This window comes from Carex rostrata, chromosome 12 (genome assembly GCF_964058835.1).
Source record: "Carex rostrata chromosome 12, lpCarRost1.2, whole genome shotgun sequence".
Lineage (NCBI taxonomy): Eukaryota > Viridiplantae > Streptophyta > Magnoliopsida > Poales > Cyperaceae > Carex > Carex rostrata.
In genome coordinates, this window is record NC_135929.1 from 4156764 (window position 1) to 4182881 (window position 26118).

Sequence of the window (26118 nt, forward strand, 5' to 3'; positions counted from 1 at the left end):
TCGCTTATTAACAACTCGAATTATACAAAATTTATCACAATAAATCGTATGCACTTCTAAATGAATTCTAAGCTGTTGTTTGATTTTTTGTTTTTGTTTTGTTAGTTGTTTTATTAATTATTTTTAAATTGTTTGTGTTTAGATAACTCTTACTAAATCATTTGAATTGTTTGTATTTAGATAAATTCTTACTCGTATATAACTATAACTAAGAAAATTGACTGGTTAAACAAGTTATAAACGAGTTGTGAGCCAACTCGAGTTGGTAATGGACTGAACTCGAATTGGCTTTATAGCTCATTATTGACATCGCAACTCGAGTTGACTTGCTCATTTACTAAATAAGCTGAGCATGAATTGAAAATAACTCACTCAAATTCAGCTCATTTACAAGCTAGACTAAACAGATAGGTGGCTAATGATCGGACCGAACGTGAGACAAAAATAATCTTAAATTTCATAAGAAAATTTCGTTCAGATTTCGGGTAGAGAGTTTAATTACCCAAATCCGTGCAACAAATCTTAAAATAATCTCCAAGGCAATCCCTTTTTTTTTTTTTTGTATAGAGTTGATATCTTATTTCTTGTGGATTTTTTGTCCACCTCCGCCAACCGTCCTTCATATGGTGGCATGATTAGAGATATTTGAATTGTTAAATGTTTAAAAATGGATCATAAACAGAGTCTAATTACTTCATAAGTGATGAAGATGACTCACAAGTCTATAATCATATCTTATTCAGTATGTCCACTTAGAAATTATTCTAATATCTTATCAATTGAACTAATAAGCATAGATTCATAAGTAAACCAATTAACAAAGTCCATCAAACTTGTACAATCTGAACAAAACTTTTACTAAGTTACTTGGAGTTTCGTACATGTCTGATGTCTGACAAAAATATCTTGTACCATTGGCAATCAAGAATTTTCTTTTATATCCCTGATTTTCAATAAGTCTGACAAAATTATTTTTGTAAAAAAGTTTGATAACATATCTTTTATATCCTTGATTTTCAATAAGTCCGACAAAAATATATTTTTCTTAAAAAAGTTTGATAACATAATAGCTTCTTTCTGAATGAATGTCGTTCGTAAGTTATACTAAACTCATGTTTTCAGGTAGCTAAAAATATTGAAAAAAGTTTCCAAGTGCCGGAAAAGCCGACTAAATGCAGGCCTACATGGATTCTGCTTGTTGCCGTAGTTCGAAATTTTTTCCAGTGTTTTAAGCCGTCTAAATGCATGTATTTAGAAAGCAAGCATACAGTGATGAGGCTTGTTAAATCAAGGATATTGTAGTTAAAATATTCTAAAAATCGACAAAGGAAAAAAAAATCAGCAGCCTGACAGTGCAAAAATTTGGATTAATTTCCATCTAAAATTAAAAATATGAGATGTAGTTTGTATGAGCCATTTTTTTTTTCTGATGATAGTCAAGAAACCTCTTGCTTTGTTTGATTTATTCTTTTTTGCAAGCTTCTCCCTTTATCTTGACTACATAAAAATTCATGTGCATCTTGTTATTACTTCAATAACTTCGGTAATTATTTTCAAATAATAATAAACTATATTTATCTCTATATCATTTTCAATTTTGTTTCGTCCGAAACATTCAATGTTCGGATATATTTTATTTCTAAATCCCGGTAATAAGTTCCCAAATTAATTACAATACCTTTTTTTTATATATAAAAAATTGGCAGAGGCTGTCAAGTGAATTAATTACAATTACTGGCGAGATAATTTCAACAACATTGCTAAATAAGCAAGCTAACTAAATTCACGCTTGATTTACATCTCTGCAATTAGTTTGCGATTATTACTTGAGCATTTAATGGTGGCTGCATTTGGAATGGATATACTTTTAAGAATTCTTTCAAAACAAAATGGAAAATCACTTGTCACTAGGTTTTAGTAAATTTTCCGAACATCGGTTTTTCAAAGCGTGGATTGATTCAGAGTTCCATAGTATATGGGATAATATGTACACTATTACCGGGCACATATTTCTCGTTTCAAAGGGTTCACATATATATCTCCATTTCTCTGTCTAATGGGGAGATAGATCAAGTCATTAAAAAGCTTAGCCTACCCATCACCTCAATTAAGCAACGTAAAGTTGTATACGAGGAGACTCAATATGTCTCGCATGAACATCACATCTCATAAACTATATCAAAAAAGGTACAAGATAATGTCAAGTTTTTTCCAACGAGGTGAGATGCACTATTTTCTCAGTTAAATTTTCAACATTCTTCCTATTCAACCAAAACCCCTCCCTTTCATTTCTCGGGTCAACCGGGTCCCGTCTTTCCGACTGCACTTCCTCATTTGACCCAGGCTGGTCTGTTAGAAACTGTTGCCAGAACAAATCGTTCTGGCCTGTATTTCGATTCTGATTCTCAACTTGTGAAGATTCCACCTCAGCAGCTGTAGGCTCAGAATTCATGTCGATCTCTGAAACCTTGTTGCGTGCATCTGGAGTTGCTGCAACTTCAGCTATAGCAACAACAGGGCTCTCAGAGCGGCTTGTTGACTCAGCTAAATTCGGGCCATTGGTCTCCTCTGATGAGGCATTCAGCTCTGTCAGAACAACACCTGAGGTGGGTACAGAAGGGGCAATTCGGTCATAATACATGTCTTCTTCACCGTAAGCCTCACTAACCCCACGAAAGAAGTTCTCCAGTGAGTTCAAAGATGACTCTATTCTGTCAAAAGGTTCAGTGTCCATACCAGTGAGGGGTAAAATTGTACTTTCCACCATATCCACATCCTCATGCCTTCTCCTCTTGTTTACATGTTCAGACCGCCCCAGAAATTTTGATATGAAACCCGGTTTGCTTACAATTTGGCCCAAATACATGATCAAATGCTTCTGACGATCCTCCAAAACTTGGAGTTTCTCCTCTAAATATTGCATCTTTTGGTCGATATCTTGTTTTTTCTCAGCATGCATTTGGATCTCTGATAGAAGAGCACCTTTATCAAGTTTGAGCCTGTCAATTTCTTCCTGCAGTTCACGTCTCTCTGTTTCTGCCTGGGCACCCACCATGCTAGGCTGGGTCTGAGTAGAGTGGCTGAACATCGGCTTTCTCCTGTGTATATTTTTCAACTGGTTTCTTTGCCCCTTTACAAAGTCGTCATTTGCGAATTCCCATTGGTCAGGATCTACTTTGTGAAAACCCTAGTTTAAATAAAATAGATAAAACAGAAAATAAAACAGTAAGTTCCAGAATTTCAAACTAGTTAGAGATTTTTGCTGCATGATTGACTAGTTTTCAAAGTGGATTTCATCAAATTTGGTCTCAAATTAGGTTGGATGACTTCCAATTTGAATGATAACATTTACGTAATACAGCTACATTTTTTTTTTCGTTTTCAAAGCTGTTTGGTTAACAGAAGTGAAATTGACTATCCAAACGTAAATTTAGGAAGTTTTACTCTCCTTTTGATTATAATTTCAGGTTATGTTGCTTCCTGATGTAGTTAGAAGTATGGAAGTAATAATTGGTGGAAAACGTGCTTAAATTATTAAGTTATAAGTCTAAAAAGACTAAAAACAGCAAATTAACTTTTATTATAGGACATGTTTAAAGTTTTTACATAATGTATCAAAAATTATGAGATCAGCTCATATATTGAAGGAAAATCTTTCCAGAAAGAAGGGGACAGTACCGGAGAGGGGACAAAGACCCCAATTTCCCTGCTCTTAAGTTCGAATTTTACAAGGTAAATAGAGAACCTCTGCCCAATTCTCCCTTTCCCTTCTCTTTCATTCACAACAATTTAGAAAACCCAAATTAACACAAAACCATTGGGAATTTTATATAAACATTGAAATTTACTAATGAAGTATTACAAACAGAACGGAAACATGAGCCTAACTTGCATCTCAATCACCCAGTCGGCTAAATTTTGTTCCGGAGAATAATTTGGTCACCCGATAAGTACTAAGCTGAAGCAATAATTATTCTTTGTTGCATGAAGCAAGAACTATTTCAACCAAAATAAAAAGAAAAATGAAAAAGTAGAGAACTTACATAAGTATTAAGCTGCCTAACGAAGCTGGAGAAATTATTATGTTTGAAGTATTTAGGAAGCAATTCCTTTGCGAATTCCAGGGGATTCCACACCACAAAGCTCGAATTACTCAAACTCCACGAAACGATGCTGTTTGAAGAGGGATCATCTACCATGTCGTAAGTCTTCGTCAGAAACGGAGGCAAGGAATTGGAATTGGAATTGGAATTGCCTTGAGGGCTATCCATCTCTAACCAAATTCGAATCTACACTTCCATCAATCAAAAAGTCAGCTCGATTCGTTCGGTGAGCAAAATCTAGAACCCTAGATTTGGGGCGATGCGGGAAGGATAGAGAACCTTGGCGTAATTACTGGAGAGGATAATCAGAGAAAGGGAGAGGAAAGAAATATGATTGAGAAGTAACCATCAAATAAAGAAATTAGCTGGAGAAGGATCGAAAAGGGAAGGAGAAGATGCGACGCGGTGAAGTTAAACAATTGGATATATTGTCTTGGAGGGATTTGGTGTTTCAGAAAAGAAAGCCGTGGTGTTCCAGAGAAGAAAGCCTCCTACTCGTGGAATTTTCCAGAGAAAGAATGCTTTTAGTGTCTCCAGTTTTTTATCCTGATTCACGTCCAGTGAATGATAGCTTTTGCAAATGTGCGCATGGAATAGACTGGACGTGTATTAATGACATAAATTGGAGAGAAAGGTAATTATCTGACTTGTTTTTTGTCTTGCTCTACTGTCCGACTCCTCAGCCCTCAGGTCCTGCGCGCAGACTCTTCTGAACATTTGCGATTTGCATGTTCTCTGTAAATACCTCTTTTTTCAAAGAAAGAAAGTTGAAAATTTCAAAGATGACCGAAGTCAGTTCGACATGATTTCTTCTTCCAGGAAATTGATTTCAACCGGAACTAGTAGCCTGCCGCAGTTGCAGTGGTGGAATTGGCGCACAAGAGATACATTAATATTTTAAATTAATATAATTTGGTAAGTTGTAAATTAACCAGAATTGATCGCTAGTCTTCGTATATTATTTTATATTTACAAATTAATGTGTGCTAATTTAAAATAGTAGATTAAATTTTAAACAGACAGATACTCACGGAATGCATATACGACATGCAAATAAATCTCTTGGAATACATTTGTAAAAATATGCAATTCGATCTCTGAGTATGCAAAAAATATTATTCTATGCTAATTACAAATGATTTTTGGAGTCGAGGCGTTTCCATGAGCATTTGATTAAATTCAATATGATTTTTTATCATAGCGGTTCGATTCATATCAAAATTCGTGTGTACTTAATCCGTCTAAATTTTGATGTTGATGGAACACCACTAATTCCCTATTTTTTTTACTTAAACAAGCCTGTTGTGATGCAATTAGCAGTAATATAGCTTTTGTAACAATTTGAATATATAAAGGATGGTTTAGATATAGAGTTAGGATCACGTGCTATGGATAGCATAAGGTTTTTTATGCTACGGTCTCAAAAATATATCATATAAATTTCAAATTTTGAGCTAAGTAGCTTAGTAAATTGGTTATATGATGAACTTGTAGAATATCAATTTTTACTATTTTTGAAAACTTATTATTATTTTTTAGAATTTATGAAAGATGATAAAAGGTAGCTTAAAAATAAAAGAAAATTGCCAATGTTTTTAGATCATTTTTGTCATATTTTTGTTATATGGTAAAAAAAAAATTAAAAATAATAAAAATGTGTATTCTACAGGTTTATTATATAACAAATTTATTAAGCTACTTATATCGAAATTTGAAATTTATACGATATATTTTTGAGACCGTAGCATAGAAAACCTTATGCTATCCATAGCATCTAAGCCTTACTCTTTAAAATATTATATATACTTGCACAAATAATTTTTAGCGCAAATGTACAACATTCATCGTACGACAGAACGTTGTGATTAATCACCGACCATTCAAAGCTTGTTTTAGCCAGCATTTAGCAGAGGCGTATTTCTCTGTTCATCATTAACCTCATATTCATATAGTACCGGCAAATAATTGAAAAGTTTACTCGAAATATGTCATAAAATGTTAATCACATTTACCATCCGAATTTGACGTGCTTCCTAATTTCAAGCTAGAAAAAAGGTGAAAGCGTCATTTATGTAATCTCTTATTTGTCAAGCTAGTAAAAGGTGAAAGCATCATCTATGTAATCTCTTGTTTGTCCGAAAGTAATAGTTGAAAGTTTTACGCGCATCTTCGCATAGTCATTTATGTAATGTCTTATTTGACAATTCATTATTATAATTTTGACAGTGTTAAAAAACAAAATTTAAAGTTGACATCCAACATTATAGACATAGTCAATATAATTCAAATATCACTAGTATTGTGACCTTGTGTTGCAACAGAAACATATTATAAGAAAAGAAAACAGAAAACTCATACAAAATAATATATTTTTATAAAATAATTTACATCAAATAATATACCTTAAATGACATATTTGATTAAACGGCATATATATATTTTTCATATCTTTTTAACATATTTTCACAAAAAAATCCCATATAAAATGACATATTAAAAGACAAATAACATACCTTATATAATATAAAAAATGGTAAAGAAATGAAGAAATGACTAATCAATCATTAAGTAATTCAAAATTTTCTTAAATGAATTTTAAAATTGAAAAGAAATAAGGATCAATCAGAAAGATAATATAATTTTCATATGACGAGTACATGTCTAAATAAATTTAAACCTCTACATGTAAAAAAAAACATAAAAAATGATGCTAAAAAAAAAACTATTTGATAAGAGAGCTGATGTTAAATCCAAAATTTCATCTTTTAATCACGACCGTTGAGTCGTTGACAGATTAGTACATCTATGTGCTTAAGATAAAAGAATAGATGTATAGAAAAATATGACTTAAAATTTTAACGGTTCTTGATAAATGAATCAAACAATACTTAAAAGTACATAAAATTTGTTTGTCGGGCTATCTATATTATATGTTCAATAACATACATGTCATTTTACTTTTCAATTTTTTATTTGATTTCCTTGAAAATCCTATTTTCAATTTTTTATTTGATTTCCTTGAAAATCCAATTTTCAATTTTTTATTTGATTTCCTTGAAAATCCAATTTTCAATTTTTTATTTGATTTCCTTGAAAATCCAGTATCTTTATTTTCAATATAATCGATGTCAAGAGTTTCCTCCTCCAAGTTAAAATTGCAACTTTCATACAAACTAATAATTTTAGAAGCAATAGAGGTTGGAAATACAGAAAGCATTTCCTCGTAATCACATCATAACGTGGGATTATCAGCAGGATCTCTTCGTATAATCTCCCAATTAATAAAAAAACACTCTGTAGGCATCATATACCTTTCTCCACATTGGAACCCTTTGCCATTAGCTAATAACGTCGCTTTCACTAGCAGCCACCTACTTTCAATGAATTTATTACCACTGTGAGTTGGAACCTTCTCTTATATATATTTTCTGAACGGTTCAAGCTAGTTTTAAATAGAGTAAAAATCTAAATCCAACGCATTTAGGTGCACAATTCAGATAGGACAGTTCATATAGCAGGGCTCCGTCAGAATAGATATGGAAAAAAATTCAAAATCATAACAGAGCAGGAGAAAGCTTAAGACATACATACAGAAAAATCAATGGAAGATGAGAAAAATTGGGATCTCATACATGCATAAATCCTTTCTAAACAACACTCAATAATTACCAAACAGGAATAAGTAAATAGAGGAATCTATTTCCTGACAAACTGGATTCTCTTGTCGCGGATTGGTAAAGGGATAGGCTTCTGTGCCTGGTGCGGATGCTCTGGTCCTTTGTAAACCTTAAGGTGTGTGAACAGTTGTCTTCCCAGCTATAATATAAAATTAATTAGAATAATTAGTGTAACAACAATTATGATTATGGTGATCTCTCCCAAATTTTATTCTATCTATTTTGCATTTGAGTTTGACGAGGTAATTCCATGTCTGAACATGCAAAACCTCTCAACAAAGTATAGCCTTGCAACATTGGGAAAGTATTGTGCCTAGTAGGTATTATACAAGCATACCCCAAGATGGAGAAAGGCTGGAAATTTTGGGTATTTCTTTACAATACGTATGAGATATATTTGGTATTTTAATGCTTAACAGAGAGTGGGAAATTATATACAGCAAGCTTCCCTCCTCTGGTTTTGTTAAAGCATGTTCAATATCTTTTCCCAAAAAAAAAAATGGAATTGAAAAGAGAGAGAATCAGAGAACACAAACATACCCTTCCTTTAGGAAGCATACCACGAACTGCATGCTCTACAATTCTTTCAGGTATTCTTTTCTGCAATTGATCGAAGGTCTCTATTTTCATGCCACCTGGCCTTCCCGAGTGCCTCCTGTACAACTTCTGAGACCTCTTTGCCCCTGATACGGCAACTTTCTCTGCATTTATCTGTTTGCCCAAACGAAATTAGAAACTAAAAGTCAAATATTTCTAATATAATGTCAACTTTAGTCCTGATATTCCCAACATCCCAAGAAAAGATTAGTTTCTTCTTTACACATTGTCAGAGTTGTTAGCATAATAACATCAGACAGTCTATTTATGGAAAATGAAGATGTAAACAATGCTAAAATGTTGAACATCCTTTACTAATGCGGATTAAATTATTAAAACAGGTAATATTTAAATGTCTGTTGAGTTAATATAGTCTTCAAATAAGTTGGTACAATTTGTAAACGGGTAATGTACCACAATAACATAAGCACCCATGTCAACGCTAGGTGTGTACGTGGCAAGATTCTTTCCTCTAATATAATTCGCTATAGTTGAGGACATCCGGCCAAGAATTTTGTCTGTTGCATCCACAATGTACCATGTCTTTTCAGTATTTACATGGTCAGCTGCTTTTGGGTACCATGTTTTGTTCCATATATCCTACAAACATAGCCAAATTTTGTTATATTTAGAATTGAAAAGTTACAGAATAAAGCAAGAGAAAATGTTGGATTGATGGGAATGTCAGCATCAGATTCAATGTTTGGTATATGACTTATTATGGTAATACCTTCCTATCTTTCTCGCTTATGTGTGCAAACCACAACATTACTGCCTGTTGCAAAAGGTGCACGCATGGTGTTTGACAAAAAGTCTCAAAGAAATCATTTGTGGTATAATCCATATCTTTCACTTGAGACTTATTTTGGCCACTATATTTTTATCAAAAATACAATTTATTATTTTGTTTATACATCATTTTTCCTCCTTGCATTAATCACCAATATAGTACTCACATTGCACGGTTGCACCCGATAGAGCATCAATTAGAGTTGAAAAAACCAATAACTCTGGAAAGTGCAAAATTCAACAAATTCTCTGATTATTAGTTACAGAAAATAAGAGAGGAGGTTACCGGGCCGTAAGTTTCAGACTCCTCAAACATCCACCGTTGCTCGGCTGGAACTAGTGGCGTGCGCGACTCCTTTGTCTCACATCGAACCGCCTTGAACGAAAGTAGCCTAACAGAAGGTTTGTTGATGGTCAAGGAAACCCCAAACGAAGAAGAAGGAGAAGGACCAAAGGACTGAGCTTTATGAACCCAAATCGCCGAGCTTCTACCAACAGAGCGCTGTGGAGTGGCAATAAACGCCGAAGTGGGAATCGTGGTCGCCATTGATACAGTCGGTTAGTGTAGTTCTGAAAGGAGTACTGATCCGGGAAGCTATCAATAGAGTTCTTTTTAAGCTACGCTGCCATTGGAGAGAGGTGGAGAAAGAGGCAATGACGATCGGATAAGAATTGAGATAGCTTACAATTGGGCCGTTAAAGGGCCGGGTCATCATGAAAAGCCTACAGAGAAAAAAAAAGGTAATAATAGTCAGGAGATAAAGGCTATGATCGGAACAAATTGGAGCAAGAAATTCAATTCATTTCAATAGAGAAGAAAAGAAATGATATGATTATAAATTGAATTTTGTTGATCGGAATAATGAAGGAAGAGAATTCAATTCAATATCAAACAATGAAGAAAAATTCTAAAGTTTATTTAATTTACTAGGGATGTCATTATATATTTTTTTTTACAATATTTATCTAAACATTTGAGTGGACAAAACAAAAGAAAACAAAAGTACGAAGAGGAACGACGAAAGCAAGAAGAAAGCTTAAGAACGCAGAAGACAAAGTTATTTTGTATAGCACGAAGATTTGGGAGAAAGCCCCACAAAAGCACGAAGAAGGAACATTATGTAAAAAAAAAAAAAAAAAAATACCGCTTTTGGTAAAAAAAAAAAGAGAGATGGAATTTTAGATTATCATTAGAGTTGATAGCATATTGAGATTACGCACTTCAAAAATAATATTAATTATGTGTAAAATTCTATTGTCTGTATGTGTATGACGTGAAATCAGAGGTGAAAACAGAGTCGGATTATCATTAGACGAGACTATATTTGTCTTTTCGTTTCTGCAAGTTCATTCTCTCCAAATCCCATCTATTTTCACGTGATTTCACAACCTCAATTTGAACTATTCAAATCACGTCGAATCAAATCATTTCATGATTATCTTCCGATCACGCTAATTTGTTGAAAGGAGAATTCTTCTCTCGCTTTGGAGAGGTAGAATTAGGGGTGAAAACGGAGCGGATACGGAGCGGATAATGCTGATACCATATCCGCATCCGTCGGATAATGAGCGGATACGAATACGGATACGGATAGTAAACGGATATCAAAATTCAAAACCAAATCCGCCTTAAACGGATACGGATACGGAACGGATAGTCCACGGATACGAATTCGAATACGGATATAAAACGAATAATGTTCGGATAATTGAGTTATATAAATCTGATAATATAATTATGATTTTAACTACATTCAAATATAAAGTAAATAAATATAATTTTAATTCAGTTCTTTTAAATTTTAAATATATTTGAATTCCAAATGCCAACTCACAGTTGTCACAAGTTATCATAATTTTAGACTTTTCACCTTGATATTTGCTCCAACCTTATATTTATTTATTGGTCTTTTGATTTATTCTTTAAGCATTATAGAAAGGCCTAACAAATAAATGAGTTATAATTAGGCCCAACTATAAACAGGCCTTCCATAATTTACGTGGCCAAGCTTCCTAGTTCCCACAACAATTCATGTCAAGAGGCGCGCTCTGTCCGGTTCCCAGCATTTGCATTTGTTTGGTCCCACACGAGAATATTAAAAAGAGTCGCTAGGAGGAGGGGCTATAAAATAAGCGGGGTGCAGATTAAAATTCACTTGGCTGGTCCTCGAAGACTGGCAACCCGCTATTAGCGGGGTAAAAAATTAGCGGGTCCGTGGGGTTCAGACGGATCCGGATATATACGGATATCCGCTCCGTTTATACCCTTACGGAATTATCCGTATCCGTATCCGGGTTATTTTTCCATATCCAATAAATATCCGGATCCGTATCCGGTATTATCCGTATCCGTTTTAAATGGATTCGGATAATAAGCGGATTCGGAACGGATATCCGTCGGATAATCCGACTCCGTTTTCACCCCTAGGTAGAATTGGTTCCGATATTTCATTTGAGGTTTATTGAGTAAAAATATTGATCGAACTAATTTGACTTTATGCAGTTTACTTAAAGTAAAGATTAAATAAAAAAAAAAACTATATAATTGATGCGTTGCATGAAATCAAACTAGTTTGTAAAAAATAAAAAATAAATAAAAAAATAAATTTAGGTGGTTAACGGCCGGTCCAATTCTAATTGGTGCTAAATTGTTAATGGAGACGGATAGGTAAAAATAACCAACTATTTTTTCTCCAAACAATAAAGATGAACCGCAATGCTTTTTGAAATACTGCTTTTGATGAAAATTTATAGTTACAAACTTGCATATCTCTGCTTAAAAAATAATACCGCTTTTGGTAAAAAGAAGAAGAAGATGGAATTAGATTATCGTTAGAGTCGATAGCAAATTGAGATTACTACTTCAAAAAAAATATTAATTATGTGTAAAATTCTATTGTTTGTATATGTATGACGTGAAATCAGGGTTGAAAATGGAGCCAGATTATCCGATTCGAATTCGCTCCGTATTCGACTATAATCCGAATCCGTTTAATTCGGATCCGAATAATTTGTTAATATGAACTAAAACACCGGATACGGAATCGGATACGGGTTGAGTCTCTGAAACGGAGCGGATATCCGATGATATCCGTATTATACAAGCTTTTCAATTGACGCTGAAGTGCTGAACCGGAGTTATATATAAATGTCTCGTACTTTTTTTTTTCTTAGAGACTAACTTGTTTCATGAGCTGCGGTCAGATATTATTCTTTTAAACTACGCTTGCATGGGCAATAATTGTGGGCCGATTAATTTCGTTCTTATTTTATTCCTAAAGTTCTAAAGTTCCGATTAATTAATCGTTCTTATTTTATTCCTAAAGTTCTAAAGTTTTTATTTTATTTCTGATTTGTGTTTTTTTTTCATATTTTTTAATTAGCATTTATATTTTAAAGTCTATATAATTCAATTATCCGTATTCGAAGATTATCCGTATCAGTATCCGTTTAAGGCGGATTTGATTTTAAATTTTAGTATTCATTTACTATTCGTATCCGCTCATTGAAAGACGAATACGGATATGATATCAACATTATCCGCTCCGTTTTCACCCCTAGAAATGACACTTTCGGATTGCATGAATCAGACACAGGGTGGCAAAATTGTGCTGTGTCATGATTTTTGATTTCGTATTGTGTCGTGCTGTGATCAAGTTAATTTTTCACGTACTGTGCCGTATCGTGACCAAATTGACGAGGAGTCAACACGACATGCATATGGTCATGTCACGTGAGTCACGCTATCGCCAAACATATCGTGACTGATCACGTTAGTCATGTTTAATCATATTTAACTATTTTTTTCGTAATTTAAATTTGTTTATTGAAAAAAAATCAGAAAAGTTTCTAAAAAGTATGGATCAGTTCTTAACAATTTAAAAATCAAGGACTATGTTGAGAAAAAAAAAGACGTCCCATGCAGTGTCTCGTGTGTCTCTGTGTTATTCTACTTTGTGTTGGACTGTATTATGACTAAGACAATTTCTATACTGTGCAATACTGAGAACTAATCACGATATATAAATAGTTACGACACATAACCAACACATGTATTTTACTGTTCTGTGCCCGTGCCTGAGCTAACTCTGGCGTATTGTTTTTCTCACTCTAGATACATTGATGATTATAAGTCAGCAGGATATTTCAATTCAGGCTTAGTTAAATCTTTTGAGACCAAGAATGTTTAGATATTTTTCTTCACAAAGCTGAGATATAAATTCAAAGTCAAGGTTTAAAATAAAACAGGACAAATTTTAGGATAGAATATAATTTTACAGTTATTAAATTTATAAGTATTATTTTTGTAATTTCTTTCCGAAAAAAAAAAACAAAAGGAAACATTTACATTTGCGAAAATAATTTTGTATCGTGTAGAGATGAGTGTTGAATCTACCGCGATAGTCAAATTATGTAACAAATTCAGATTCTTTTTTTTGTTATAATGAATTCGTATTTCATAGACATACACATCTCTCGAATTATAGGTCATGTTACAAGAGACAATATCACTATCGACATATCGTTGCGTCGTAACCTCAATAACATGCGAAAGCAATATTTTGACCCGATATGCCATTAGTATATATTGCATTTAATTGCTAGTATGAACAAACTGCAGATACATGATGACCAGTTATTTTCGTTGAACACAAAATTAATTGCGATTGCTTAAGTTTTAGATCCATCCTAAAAATACAACAGATTTTTTTTTTTTTTTTACCAAAATATATATATTCACACGGAGCTAAAACTAATTGAATCATGACACGTAGGTTTATGATAATGGCCGACGTGTGAAAGCTTTAGATACCTTGACTTTTTGATGCATCAGGCATCAAATCAGAACGTCAGATAAAATAAGATTATGATAGGATTGATGGCGCAGACGCAGTGTTGTCGATTATAATGTGCCTTGGCTTCGCTGAAGAATGGTATATTTTACGGTTCAAACAATATACCAAAACCTAGTCAAATTGAGAAACATTGAAGTCAAACTTAGAAAACTACACAACGGTAACATCAGCCGACGGCTTCCTTGTTTTACTGGCAGATAAATACAAGTTTCATTTTAGCCGGGTTCACGTTTCTTTAGTTTAGATGCACCTATTATGTCACTATTTCAAAAATTGAAATATGTATAAAAAAAAAAACACTACACATGCAAAATTTTATAATATTAAATGGGACTATGGTAATATGTATAGTTCACGTATCAATTCGTACTTTGAATTAATATCTTTAATTTTAAATTTAAACAGTTAATCTGAATTATTTAGTATGATTGTAAAAAGAGGAGGGATCGGATGACACTCTTTTTTGATGACATCGAATAACATCGTGCATTTTCAAAATTCAAACAGTCGATCCAAACCGTTCAACATAATAGATATGTTAAAATGTGCTTGCACATCAAATTTTACATTTTTTGGAATTTTTTTACTATTTATTAAGTATTTAACAAAATCCCTATATTCAGACCGTTGAATTTTTGTAGCCATCTTAATAAATAGTAAAAAAATTCAGAAAATGTAAAATTTGATCTGCAAGCACATTTTAACATATTCATTAAGTTGAACGATTTGGATCGACTGTTTGGACTTTGAAAATGCACGGTGTCATCCGATGTCACCAAAAAAGGGTGTCATCCGATCCCTCCTCTTGTAAAAATTATGATACGTGAATTGTGCATATTTTAAATAAGGAAGATTCATATACCTCATTATTTTCATGTCCCGATCAAGCCTCACATCCTTATCTTCATTTTTAAAGTTCAAATAAGTCATTCAAACTGCTCAACATAAATTTAACATTCAAATGTACCTAAAGATTAAATTTTGTATATTTTTAAAATTATTTACTATTTTCAAGATAGATACAAAATCATAGTTTTTTTTAATAAGATTTTGGACACTAAAAAAACTATGATTTTGGATCTATCTAAAAAATTAGTAAGAAAATTCAAAAAATATAGAATTTGGTCACACTTTTTTAATATGAAGATCATGTTGAGCGGTTCAGATCGCCTATTTGGATTTTAAAAATAGAGATAAGGATGTGGAGTTTGATTGGGGTATTTGCCATGAATGTGTATAAAACCTGGCATGAGTTTTATATTCAGGTAATAACTTGTGAAAAACTTAGATGTGCTAGCTATGCTGCTTAAAAAAAAAGACCATTAAGCTATAATTAGTAAGAAATTTACAATACAACATGCTATAATAAAGTCATTTTGAGCTAGATATATAATCGAAAAAAAAGCGTTTAAGAAATCAATGCAGATAAATTTAATGTACAAAGTCAAATCTCAATTTAAAAAAATGATTTGACTTGTCGTGCAATAAAGTACATCAAAAACACGATATTAAATCAGTCAGGAGAGCAACCAATCAATCTTCTATCTCATACTCAACTTGGAATTAAAATACCTCATTGTTTCAAAGTAAAACTAATAGTATCTAAAAAGAAGAAACATATCAGAATGATTCTTAGTTCACAAATAGGGATCATTAGCATTACCATTTTGTAAAAGCATGAATATATCCATAGTCAAAAGATTCTTAAATTGTGGAGAGGGATGGTAGAGTCAAACCACCACTTGTCAAAAAGAAAAGGGTTTTAGTGTTCAATTTGATGTCAAACTTTGTCCACTTGTCAAATTAGTTAAATTTTAATATTTTTATAGCTAATTATTAAGAAATACTAGCTAAGTGTATGTTTGGATGCAGTGATCCCTATCAAAACCCCTTTTGCAAGCTTGTATTAATATATAACATTCTCGGTCATACATGTTTCGCATTTATTAGCTGTCATATCAGATGAAATCCATCATAATGTATAATATTTGGAATTACAGATATTAAACTGTTGGTATAAAATTTCAGAATATTTGAATAGTTAGAAATTAATTAAAAATAAATCAAATTGAAATAGAGTTACCCGGATCGTGTACGAAACACTTTCCTTAAGCGTATTCCGTCTCATCGTGCAAGATGGAACCGCAACCAAGATAATCCGGAGTTGTTGCTCCTTAGACACGCCATGAAAGCAACTGACGATAACTCCGTAATATCCAGCATAGATCAGAATTTCATAATTGAGATAAATGTAAAATGGTTGAATGGAAGAATAGAAGAATTATATCATTCTTGTTTTTGTTCGGATTCATCAAAACCCACCGAATCAAAGAGATCAATGGATGAGATATATATATCTATTGTTTGAGTGAGACTATCAATTAAATAAGAAAAAAGAAACGGATTCAAAATATAACGCTATTAAAAGAATATTAATGGATAACCAATCAAAGGTTAAATGGTGCTCAAGTGCCCTTTGGGCTAATTATTATGAATCAATTCAGAGAGTAATTAACGGAAATGAAATGAATGGATATGAGATTTACAATTTAACCTTCTATGATTTCAATATTACAAATAGAGATTTTAAGCAAAATTATTGAACGGGAAATTTTGAGTTTTTAGAACTCAAGTTCCAACATAAACCACTATAATATTAGCTGTCCGTACAATAATTAACTATTAGTTTATAACATTTAGCTAGATATTATTAATATTTATTTTTAATTTTTTATGGTACGATTTGGACCCGAGGAGCCATCTCCGATCACCTAAAAGTATTTCAAAAATGTGCTTCTATTAATATAATTTTTAAGTAAATAAATATATTTATTATTTAAAATAAGAGGAGGGTTCAAAATCAAATGCCTCCATTTTTTGTGTCTTCACCATCCCTCCATTTTTAAAAACTTTAATAATTCAAAATTTAAAAGTCAAAATAAAACCGTTAGATATGATTTACATCATTTTATCTATGAACGTGTAAAAAATTATGACATTTCAATTTTATTTTGGTTGTCATCAAGAGCTTGTAAAAAACGTACTAATTTGGATGATTTCTAGACGTTGATTTTTGAACTCATTGATTCACATAAAAACAAAATTGAAATGTGATATTTTTTTATGAGCACATAGTGAAAATAAGATAGATTACATCTAACGATTTTATTTTTACTTTTAAGTTAAAATTTTTGATTTATTAAAGTTTTTAAAAATAGAGACATAAAAAATAAAGACATTTCAACCCTTCTCTTAAAATAATTATAAAATTATCTCTCATATATTACCTCATCCTATTGGAATTTCTTGGTTCTACAGAGAACCTGGAGATACCAACAAACAGGACAATAAAAGAGAAAACCAAAAATTAATAAAAGAGGCGCTATCATTTTCTAGCAAGAACCTCGTCCACCAAATTTAATGAAAACCGTAAATGCTCGCTCGTAATCTCGGTCAATATCTTTCAGCTCACATTAAAGGCCAAAGACCAAATCCAACTGTTAAGGTCCCTCCAGCCTCCAGGGGAGTTGGTCAGTGTCCATGACCAGTCAACTTTCCACCGGGGCCCATCGTTAGTAGTTAATCAGCAGACAAGGTTTACCACAAAATCAAAAGTCCAAATAAAGATATGTTATTGTTGAGTACAACTAGGGTGCTCTTAAGCTCACCAAAGTGTTTGGTGAGCTTGACTCTAAAATTCATTAAATCGATTTCAAATGACGAATCCGAACTGTTGAAACCCGCCTACCTTACGTGTGATGCGTCTATATGTGAAATTTTTAAACATTCAAATTAATTTAGTATAAAGTCAAGCGGTCAAAAAACGTTAAAAAAATGAATGCACTAAAATTAATTTATTAACCTTCTAATTTTGACCAATTTACTTTATACTAAACTAATTTGAATGTTTAAAAATTTCACATGTAGACGCATCACACGTAAGGTAGACGGGTTTCAACGGTTCGGATTCGTCATTTGAAATCGATTTGATGGATTTTAGAGTCAAGCTCACCAAACACTTTGGTGAGCTTAAGAGCACCCTAGTTCTACTCGTTATTGTTAGGTCTCTCTTACTGGTAAGTACATGCATTTTATTTTCTTCAAAATAAAAACTTATCCAATTATTACGGCATTTTACAAAGTGAAGAAGATAAATTTCATACTTTCGAACTACAGGGATCAAATATATATGTGATCGATATAAAAAAATTTCTACAAAAATAAAATCAATTTTACAATACCATACCATTTTACTCTAATTTATATAGAAAATATTACATAAATACAACAATTTTTAAAAAAAAAAATAGAGACAAATTGACTACCATTCTCTCTTATTCTCTTCGCCTTTGATTAAGAATATATTCTGTTAAACACTCTAAGAGATACATTACGCTTTTAGTTTATTCAGTAAATTAGATTAAGATTTTAGGTGTTTGATGTCTTCTTTGTTGAATAATTACATTAAGAGGAGGAAACTGTTGACAATGTTTTCTTTTATATATTTTTTTATAAAAATTCAAAAGAATATTATAAATTATATAGTAGATTTGTATGTACGTTAATTGACATCATAAATAATATAACAATCAAATTTCATATAACTTAAGTATTATTTGATGATACATCAACAACCCTTAATTTTGAACAATTCAAATTCACTTATAATTTCCGGTGAAACATAAATCATAACTCATTATTTTTATAGACATTATATTTATCACGTAAATTATGTCTATAGAGCTGGATTTTGATTTAATCTTTATTTTTGAAGATTCTCAAAATTGTTTAAATAAAAACCAATGATCCTCTTAAATTAATTGAAGTTATGGATGTTTTCCTTCAGTACATACAATTATCTATTATAAATTTTGTTGAAGACTTAGACTGGTCAGACAAAAATTGAGCAATAAAATCCAGCTAACACAATCACAATTTGGATCTCACACCATTTTATTAACAAGAAGTTGCAAACTTGCAATTTATAAATGTTCAATAGAAAATAAAATTGTTAACTATAACTTTGGCTTCCAGATTTAGTGAACATCAGAAAACAACTTCCTTTTTTTTTCGTTTAAATCTCATATTAACAGCCGAAAAGGGTAAGTAAACAAAAATATTTACATTTAAATTTAAAATAACAGCCGAAAAAGGAAAGAAAAATGATAAAAATTACAGCGCAATTCTCGCTATCCTGGTCGAATGGTAGACTAAAGCCGGAACCTCACAAAGAAAGCGCGTTTCTCTCTTCACTTTTTGACGATTAATCGGCAATCGCTGCGGTCAAAAGCCTCATCCTTTTCTCAGTGTATGATTCTCCGAGGATTCCACTAACTTAACAAACCGTGTAACAAATAACTGCATGCATCCAGGAGATTTAATACATGAATTAATGGGCCAATGTCAGTGAAAAAACATACAATAAAGAGAACTGTTGTAGCGCAGGGATTTTAGATACGCCCTTTCTCCTCCCATGCCCCTTCTTGGATTCTCCTTTCTATAGCGTTATAATAAACAAACAAATCAAACACACCAACTGAAAATGCGACCCAGCCTCCCCTGATGGAACCCGGCGAGACTCTCACCGCGACGCTCTGGAACGCGGTCGATGCTCTCGGCCGAGGCTTTGACGTGACCTCCGACCAGAGACTGCTCTACTGCAAGGGCCCTGCCGGATCGCGTCTGGTCACTCCCGGTGAGGGAGGAAAGAAGGACTTCGCGGTCTCAGAAAATGTCGTCCTACGCGGCGTGTGGTGGGATGTCGATGTGGATGTGTGTGATCGGAGGCGAGAGCGGATCGGCTCGGATGCTGGACCGTTTGTTTTTAGCTTCCAGAAGGTTCACTCGCTTTTTTCTTTTCTACTTTTTCTTGCTTAACTTATGGACAGATTTTGATTTTTTTTGCTGTGTGGAATGTGTAACTGTTGTGCATTTACTGAATTAACATGACGCTAAGTTGTAACCATTTTAGTTTACTGTGGTATAATAAACGAAATTACAGTTTCGAGGGGCTTTCATTTCGGATACTTTTTTTTATTTTTTTATTTTAATACATGTTATCTTTCGTGTGGAAGTTTTAACGCAGACGTTATCGTCTAACTCATGTTGTTATTTTCATTCCATTTTTAGTATGGTAAGCTGTTGAACTGATCAGCGTGCACCAGAAACGGATTAGATTATGGTTATGCATGTTTTCTTGATCCTTTATATCATTGAATTTATGTAAAGTTAAAATTATTTGATAAAATTAAACTGGGGCATTCCTTTCCAGAAATATATAAGATTCATATTTGGCTTTTGATACCCCTATTTTTAGTGAATTTTGTTATTGACTCTTATCAGATTAAAAAGCACTGCAGTGTGGAACCTGTTTTTGATGCATCTTTTTCTTCAATGATTTTAGATGGCAGAATATTTCAACCAGAAATCTGGTTTGTCTGACAAGGTGCCTCTTGGTAGCTTCAATTCCATGTTCAGTTTTAATGGCTGTTGGAAAACTGATGCGTCAGGAACAAAGGCTCTTGCAGTGGATGGCTATTCAGTTCCTCTTTACAAAGCCAAGCTTGTTAACCCGAACTTAGTTTTAAATGAAGATGTGAAGCGTGCCGTGCCGGCTTACTGGGAACCACCATCCTTGGCTAGGTTAGTAGGTAATACCTTGTTTGCACTTCAGTTTGGAGTAGCTACCTGGTGATGCTTATATATTATGATTTCTTTTTTTGTTTGACTTAATTTGTATTTGCTGAAGTTTCTGCTTTTGAAATGGTTTAATTTAGATAAATATCACATACTTAAAAAGATTACTTACTAGACTACTTTCTATGCACTTGCATTATCATTTACCATTTTAGTTCCACATTTGCCAGAACCCTTTTGTAATATAAAAATTCTGAAATAATGGGTGCATTACTGAGTACCGGATTCTACCTTTTGCACAGAATTGAATCATTCAATCTCTTTGATAAACATTTATCATGTAATTGATTATCGTCATTGCGCAATTACCTTGTTGTCATTTCTTTTGAAGAAAAAGAGTAATTACCAAGTCCCTCTAGGATACTGTAACAATTTATTATTCCTTTTTACCTTTTATTTGTTTCCAGTTTCATAGAGAACTATGGAACCCACATTATTACATCTGTGACAATTGGAGGTAAAGATGAGGTGTTCGTTAAACTACATTCTTCGTCTCAGCTATCATTATCTGAGTTTGAAAACTATGTGAGAGAGATTGGAGATCAGAGATTTTCAAACTTAGAAAATCAACCCACGACCATTCCGATGAATTATAGAGAGAGGGTTAGTCCTCTTATGTATTTGCTCGTGTAAATTTATTTTTGAGTTCTTTCTGTTTGTTTGGTCCATACCCTTCTTTTCCCTTGGCTCTTTTGGCACTGAATTTTGAAATTAAGCACAACATGATTTCTAAGCTTAAAACAACAACAAACAACAACAACAACAACAACAAAGCCTTTAGTCCCAAACAAGTTGGGGTAGGCTAGAAATGAAGCCCAACCGGAGATTGTCAAATCTGTTTTGGTGGGTCATTTTGGTTTCCTCACTGAGTAGAGCATGTCACGCTCTGGAGTTACTTGGTGCTCCACTTTCAGTTACAAATGCTTAAGCACATAATTATACAAGGTGGGATGACTTGCATTTATCTGACAATCTTGACAATATTTCTCAAATCAACCCAGATAAGTCGAAATTTGAAAAATATTACCATAGGTGATTTGTTGGACATAAAAATAGCCTAACATTGAAATTTCATGCAGTTTTCAGTAATTTTTGGGTATTGCATTGAGGATAGAAAATTTAAGACTATTAAAAAAATTATATCATGTGAAATGGTTAAACATGCCGCAATTTCACTATATATAAATGTGGCTTATAAAAATGAATTTCAAATTTATATTAAGTTTGTAACAATCACAAGGACTACCAAGTAATCCATCTAGTTGTATTTATGTATATCCGATGTGTGGAAATGTATTGTTATCACAAGTGCCAAGGCAGATGCCCCATTTATGTTTCACGGGACCTAATATTTTCCCATTGATGTTTCAAAATTGAGTGGGGTGTATCTGAACAGAACATACCTGGAATGCAGATATCGGTGGCTTTTATCTGTTATGTCTGGAATTGACTGGAATTTGACCCCATATATGGAATAAAAGTACTCCATCTGGAATGGAATAAGCATAATTTCAGCCACAACAGAATGAATAAGAAAAAAATCTTTAAACATTGAGGTCACTTTGTCCAAAAAACTAAAGGCCATGTAACTAAATGAATTGTGGCAACTAAAGTAAGCAAGTGCAAAAAGTACCATCATTGACAGAAAAAGCTAGGTTCTTCTAAAGATCAATCACATTTGAAGCTTTTAATTTTGATCTTTTTTTCTTTTAACACAACATTCAGGATATAACAGTAATATATAGGAGAAGAGGTGGTTGTGATTTGGTACAAAATCATGAACAATGGGCCAACACTGTATCTTTTGCCCCTGATATCATAAGCATGACCTTCATTCCAATTATTTCTCTTTTGGAGGATTTGCCTGGTAAAAGACACCTTGAGCGTGCCATTGATCTCTATTTGGAATGTAAGTTTTTATTTTTTCCGGCTACTTATCTAATTTCTTGTTTTTTTAAAGGATCACTTAGATATCTTTGCTTATTTGATGTAAGCCTTGTAAAGTTGTAATAGATGCCAGCTGTTTTTTTTTTATCGTTTCAACATATAGTTTCTTTTGTTTTCTATGTTTTCGTTTCTTTTCTAGTTGTTTAGCTATTTTTGTTTCACTTGGATATCAACGTTTCATGCTTGTTCAGGGCATAATGAAACTTAGTTCTCCCATAATGTGAGTACAATTCCACAAACATAAAAATCAAATATGCAACCAAAAAATAACGTGCAGGTCAGTTGCCAACAAGGGTCGACATCATATCTGGTAAATGAATGGTCATTTCTAGTTGTGTTATAAAATGCCATCTGTTTGTTTCAGATAAACCTCCAATGGAGGAGCTGCACTATTTCTTGGATTTTCAACTACAGCGAGTTTGGGCTCCTGCGCCTAATAGTATACCAGGTCCCCAGAGAAGGGAACCTGTATGCCCGGTTCTCCAGCTCAGCTTGATGAGTAAATACAAGCTTTATGTCAGCCCAGAGCAGGTAAACATTTCTGTTACAAATTTTGACTTTATTAACAGATATGTCAAATCCTACTAAACAATGTGATCTTTAGGTCATTTATTTCCAATGCATTATTGATCTCAAACTTGGATTAAGCTAAGAAAAGGATGTATATTCATTCATTCATTTGTATTGAGTCACTTTTGTAAAATATAATTTTCTCTTATTTGGAAAGAAAGGCATGGGAATAAAACACTACCTTGGCAATTTTCTTTTCCAGATATCAGTGGGTCGTAAACCTGTTACAGGACTACGTCTCTCTCTAGAAGGAGACAGACAAAACCGCCTTGCTATCCATCTCCAACACCTTGCCTCACTTCCAAAAATCCTCCTACCACACTGGGATTCCCATGTGGCAATCGGGCCCCCCAAGTGGCATGGGCCTGAGGAGCAGGACAGCCGCTGGTTTGAGCCGATAAAGCATAGAAACTATGCCCACGTCAGCACTGCCCCGATCGAACACTCTGAGTCCACCATTGGAGACTTGTCTGGGGTCTTCATTGTCACTGGGGCCCAGCTTGGAGTGTGGGATTTTAGTAATAAGAGTGTTTTACATCTGAAGTTGTTGTTTTCTAGGGTCCCAGGGTGTACTGTTAGAAGGTCGGTCTGGGATCACAGCCCTGGTCCTAGTTTGAGCACTGACGAGGTATCCTCATCTGGGTCAGGGTCCGGATCCGGGTCCGGGTCTGCATCTGGGTCGAGTGATGGTGCAAATAAGCTTTTGAAGATTGTTGACATGAGTGAGATGCTGAAAGGGGCAGCAGATCCACCTGGTCACTGGGTTGTCACTGGTGCAAAATTGGGTGTGGAGAAGGGGAGGATTGTTGTCCGGGTTAAGTATTCTTTGTTGAACTATTGATTGTGATTTTAATGCTGTTTGTTTTTGTGATTTTTTGTCTTTTTCTTGGTTTGCTTCATTTGTGTATGTGATGAAGCTTCCTTTTTTTTTTAGTTTCCTTTTTTCTTTTTTCTTTTTTCTTTCTGGCATCATAGATACACAGTTTGGTTCTTTTGTTCTTGTTTTTTCATTTTTGTACATTCTATGAAAATTGCTATTCTTTGAAGGCGTCTGTGCCTTTTTTTTTTTTTTTTTTAATTTTGGGTTACGTTGTTTGTAGATGGGTCATGATTAGCTTATGAAATCTAATTGGTGTACAATTGAACTATTGTATTACTGTTTTGTTGTTGTTGCTATTACAGAATCGTCATGCATTTTTGAAGGATCATCATACATTTTGAATTACGGCCACGAAATTCAAGTACTGTCCAGGTTTTTGGGCTGGGTTTAGATGTGACTATTTCCAACCTCAGCTTCTATGAGGCCCATTTTATTCTCAGGTCAATTAACATCGTTGATTCTTTAGTTCCGGGCCTTCTGAGTTCTGCCGACGTTATCACTTATTACGGTGTACAGAAAAACGAAAACCTGAAACTTGTCCCTGGCAATATCTGCATATTCCTGCGCGCCACATCCTTTGCATGCGAGCTGACACGTCGAGTCTTAGCTTCTCAGCTCGACACGTGTGTCTTTTTCCCGTTTCCTCCAGACCCAACTCCTCACTCAAACCTTTTATAAATTCCATCAATCCAAATCTTTAGATCAAAATCCAAATAAGAGATAAAAGAGGAGAAGAAGGAAAATAGAGAGAAAAATCATGGCTTCCAGTGATGATAAGCCGGGGTCCGCTCCGGTGACCGCCGGAGCTGAACCCACACCACCAGGGGGACCAACAACAATGGGTTCGAAAGTGCTCGACAAAGGAGTGGCGATGCTGCAGTCATTAAAGCCGGTGAAGGAAATGAAGCAACACGTGTGCACCTTCGCGTTGTACGGCCATGATATGAGCCGTCAGATTGAGACACACCATTATGTTGCCCGTCTCAACCAAGACTTCCTGCAGTGCGTGGTTTACGACTCTGACAAATCCAAGGCAAACCTAATCGGTACGGATTATATATAATTAATGTGATGCTAGCATAAAGGAAAATAATGTGTTGAGAAAATTTGGTCAATTGGCTTGTAGGTGTGGAATATATTATATCACCGAATCTCTACAAGACTTTATCATCCGAAGAGCAGAAACTTTGGCACTCGCATGCGTACGAAATTAAATCGGGACTATGGGTAAACCCCAGTGTACCAGAGATGCTAGAGAAGCCAGAGCTAGACAAGATGGCATGCACATATGGCAAGTTTTGGTGCACTTGGCAAGTTGACCGTGGCGATCGCCTACCACTAGGCGCCCCTTCTCTCATGTTCTCCCCTCAGCCTGTCAACCTGGGAAAAGTAATAATTCCTATATCTTTTCTCACTAGGTAAAATTAGTTGCAACTCATTTTCTTTTGAAGGGAAGAATTACAGTTATTTTTGTCAACAAGCCCGCACCAATATTGGCACCAAAAAAAAATGCAACTCCACTCTTAATACCAGTAATACAAATCACTAGTAAATGAAGGAAAATAGTGTAGTTGGTCGAACACATTATAAATAATTAACAAGATGGACTTTGTTGGAAGTTGTAATTCAATTGGTTGAGTACAAAGGTATACAACAAACATATATTATTTCAAGTGGATAATTTGAGTTGCATCAATTAAATTTGTTGGGTATGGCAGGTGAGGCCTGACTTGGTGCAAAGAAGAGATGAGAGGTACAAGATTTCGACCGAGGAATTGCGCGAAGCAAGGGCTGATATACAAGAACCAGTAATCCATCCGAATGCTGATTACTGGATGAAGCACAGCAAAGGGTTTGCTGTTGATATCGCACCAGCTGAGATGAAGCGCATAGCTCCATTTCCGTGATCAGAATCTCTGTATGACTGTATCTCTGTTTTGCTGTAAAAATAGAATGATGGTGCCTTGTTGGGTTTGAGTATAGTGGAATTAAACAAATTATCT

The 26118-nt window shown here is 33.9% G+C and overlaps 4 protein-coding genes across 5 annotated transcripts; 2 read left to right on the forward strand and 2 right to left on the reverse strand.

Annotated features, from left to right (window-relative positions):
* Nucleotides 1-1765: 1765 nt before the first annotated feature.
* Nucleotides 1766-4566, reverse strand: LOC144562684 (heat stress transcription factor A-4b-like). Its single transcript, XM_078311912.1, has 2 exons — nucleotides 4044-4566; nucleotides 1766-3187 (listed from the first exon to the last, which is right to left on the reverse strand). The coding sequence occupies exons 1-2, from the start codon at nucleotides 4269-4271 to the stop codon at nucleotides 2201-2203; spliced, it is 1215 nt and encodes a 404-aa protein (XP_078168038.1). The 5' UTR covers nucleotides 4272-4566; the 3' UTR covers nucleotides 1766-2200.
* Nucleotides 4567-7674: 3108 nt separating this feature from the next.
* Nucleotides 7675-9820, reverse strand: EMB1473 (Ribosomal protein L13 family protein). The gene is made up of 4 exons (XM_078311914.1): nucleotides 9453-9820; nucleotides 8792-8977; nucleotides 8321-8491; nucleotides 7675-7919 (listed from the first exon to the last, which is right to left on the reverse strand). Exons 1-4 carry the CDS (start codon nucleotides 9711-9713, stop codon nucleotides 7800-7802), a joined length of 738 nt encoding a protein of 245 aa, XP_078168040.1. The 5' UTR covers nucleotides 9714-9820; the 3' UTR covers nucleotides 7675-7799.
* A 9687-nt stretch (nucleotides 9821-19507) lies between these two features.
* LOC144562687 (MACPF domain-containing protein CAD1-like) lies at nucleotides 19508-24359 on the forward strand. Of its 2 annotated transcripts, none has more exons than XM_078311915.1 (6): nucleotides 19508-19860; nucleotides 20426-20664; nucleotides 21126-21321; nucleotides 22444-22627; nucleotides 23030-23196; nucleotides 23438-24359. In XM_078311915.1, the coding sequence occupies exons 1-6, from the start codon at nucleotides 19585-19587 to the stop codon at nucleotides 24074-24076; spliced, it is 1701 nt and encodes a 566-aa protein (XP_078168041.1). In that variant the 5' UTR covers nucleotides 19508-19584; the 3' UTR covers nucleotides 24077-24359. The 2 variants fall into 2 exon arrangements, with proteins under 2 accessions (XP_078168041.1, XP_078168042.1); XM_078311916.1 differs by having other exon boundaries at nucleotides 19735-19860; nucleotides 20365-20664.
* A 321-nt stretch (nucleotides 24360-24680) lies between these two features.
* On the forward strand, nucleotides 24681-26118 carry LOC144562688 (oil body-associated protein 2A-like). Its single transcript, XM_078311918.1, has 3 exons — nucleotides 24681-25161; nucleotides 25242-25504; nucleotides 25834-26118. Exons 1-3 carry the CDS (start codon nucleotides 24873-24875, stop codon nucleotides 26020-26022), a joined length of 741 nt encoding a protein of 246 aa, XP_078168044.1. The 5' UTR covers nucleotides 24681-24872; the 3' UTR covers nucleotides 26023-26118.

What these genes read in the sequence shown, in the direction of transcription:
- LOC144562684 (XM_078311912.1), bottom strand. Translation starts at nt 4,271, where the DNA reads ATGGATAGCCCTCAAGGCAATTCCAATTCCAATTCCAATTCCTTGCCT. An exon ending in TTAGGCAGCTTAATACTTAT is followed by an intron (nt 3,188 to 4,043) that starts GTAAGTTCTCTA and finishes TATTTAAACTAG; the next exon opens with GGTTTTCACAAAGTAGATCC.
- EMB1473 (XM_078311914.1), bottom strand. Translation starts at nt 9,713, where the DNA reads ATGGCGACCACGATTCCCACTTCGGCGTTTATTGCCACTCCACAGCGC. An exon ending in TGGGTGCTTATGTTATTGTG is followed by an intron (nt 8,492 to 8,791) that starts GTACATTACCCG and finishes TTGGGCAAACAG; the next exon opens with ATAAATGCAGAGAAAGTTGC. An exon ending in GTATGCTTCCTAAAGGAAGG is followed by an intron (nt 7,920 to 8,320) that starts GTATGTTTGTGT and finishes TTTATATTATAG; the next exon opens with CTGGGAAGACAACTGTTCAC.
- LOC144562688 (XM_078311918.1), top strand. Translation starts at nt 24,873, where the DNA reads ATGGCTTCCAGTGATGATAAGCCGGGGTCCGCTCCGGTGACCGCCGGA. An exon ending in ATCCAAGGCAAACCTAATCG is followed by an intron (nt 25,162 to 25,241) that starts GTACGGATTATA and finishes ATTGGCTTGTAG; the next exon opens with GTGTGGAATATATTATATCA. An exon ending in AGCCTGTCAACCTGGGAAAA is followed by an intron (nt 25,505 to 25,833) that starts GTAATAATTCCT and finishes TGGGTATGGCAG; the next exon opens with GTGAGGCCTGACTTGGTGCA.
- LOC144562687 (XM_078311915.1), top strand. Translation starts at nt 19,585, where the DNA reads ATGGAACCCGGCGAGACTCTCACCGCGACGCTCTGGAACGCGGTCGAT. An exon ending in GAACCACCATCCTTGGCTAG is followed by an intron (nt 20,665 to 21,125) that starts GTTAGTAGGTAA and finishes ATTTGTTTCCAG; the next exon opens with TTTCATAGAGAACTATGGAA. An exon ending in TTTATGTCAGCCCAGAGCAG is followed by an intron (nt 23,197 to 23,437) that starts GTAAACATTTCT and finishes TTTCTTTTCCAG; the next exon opens with ATATCAGTGGGTCGTAAACC.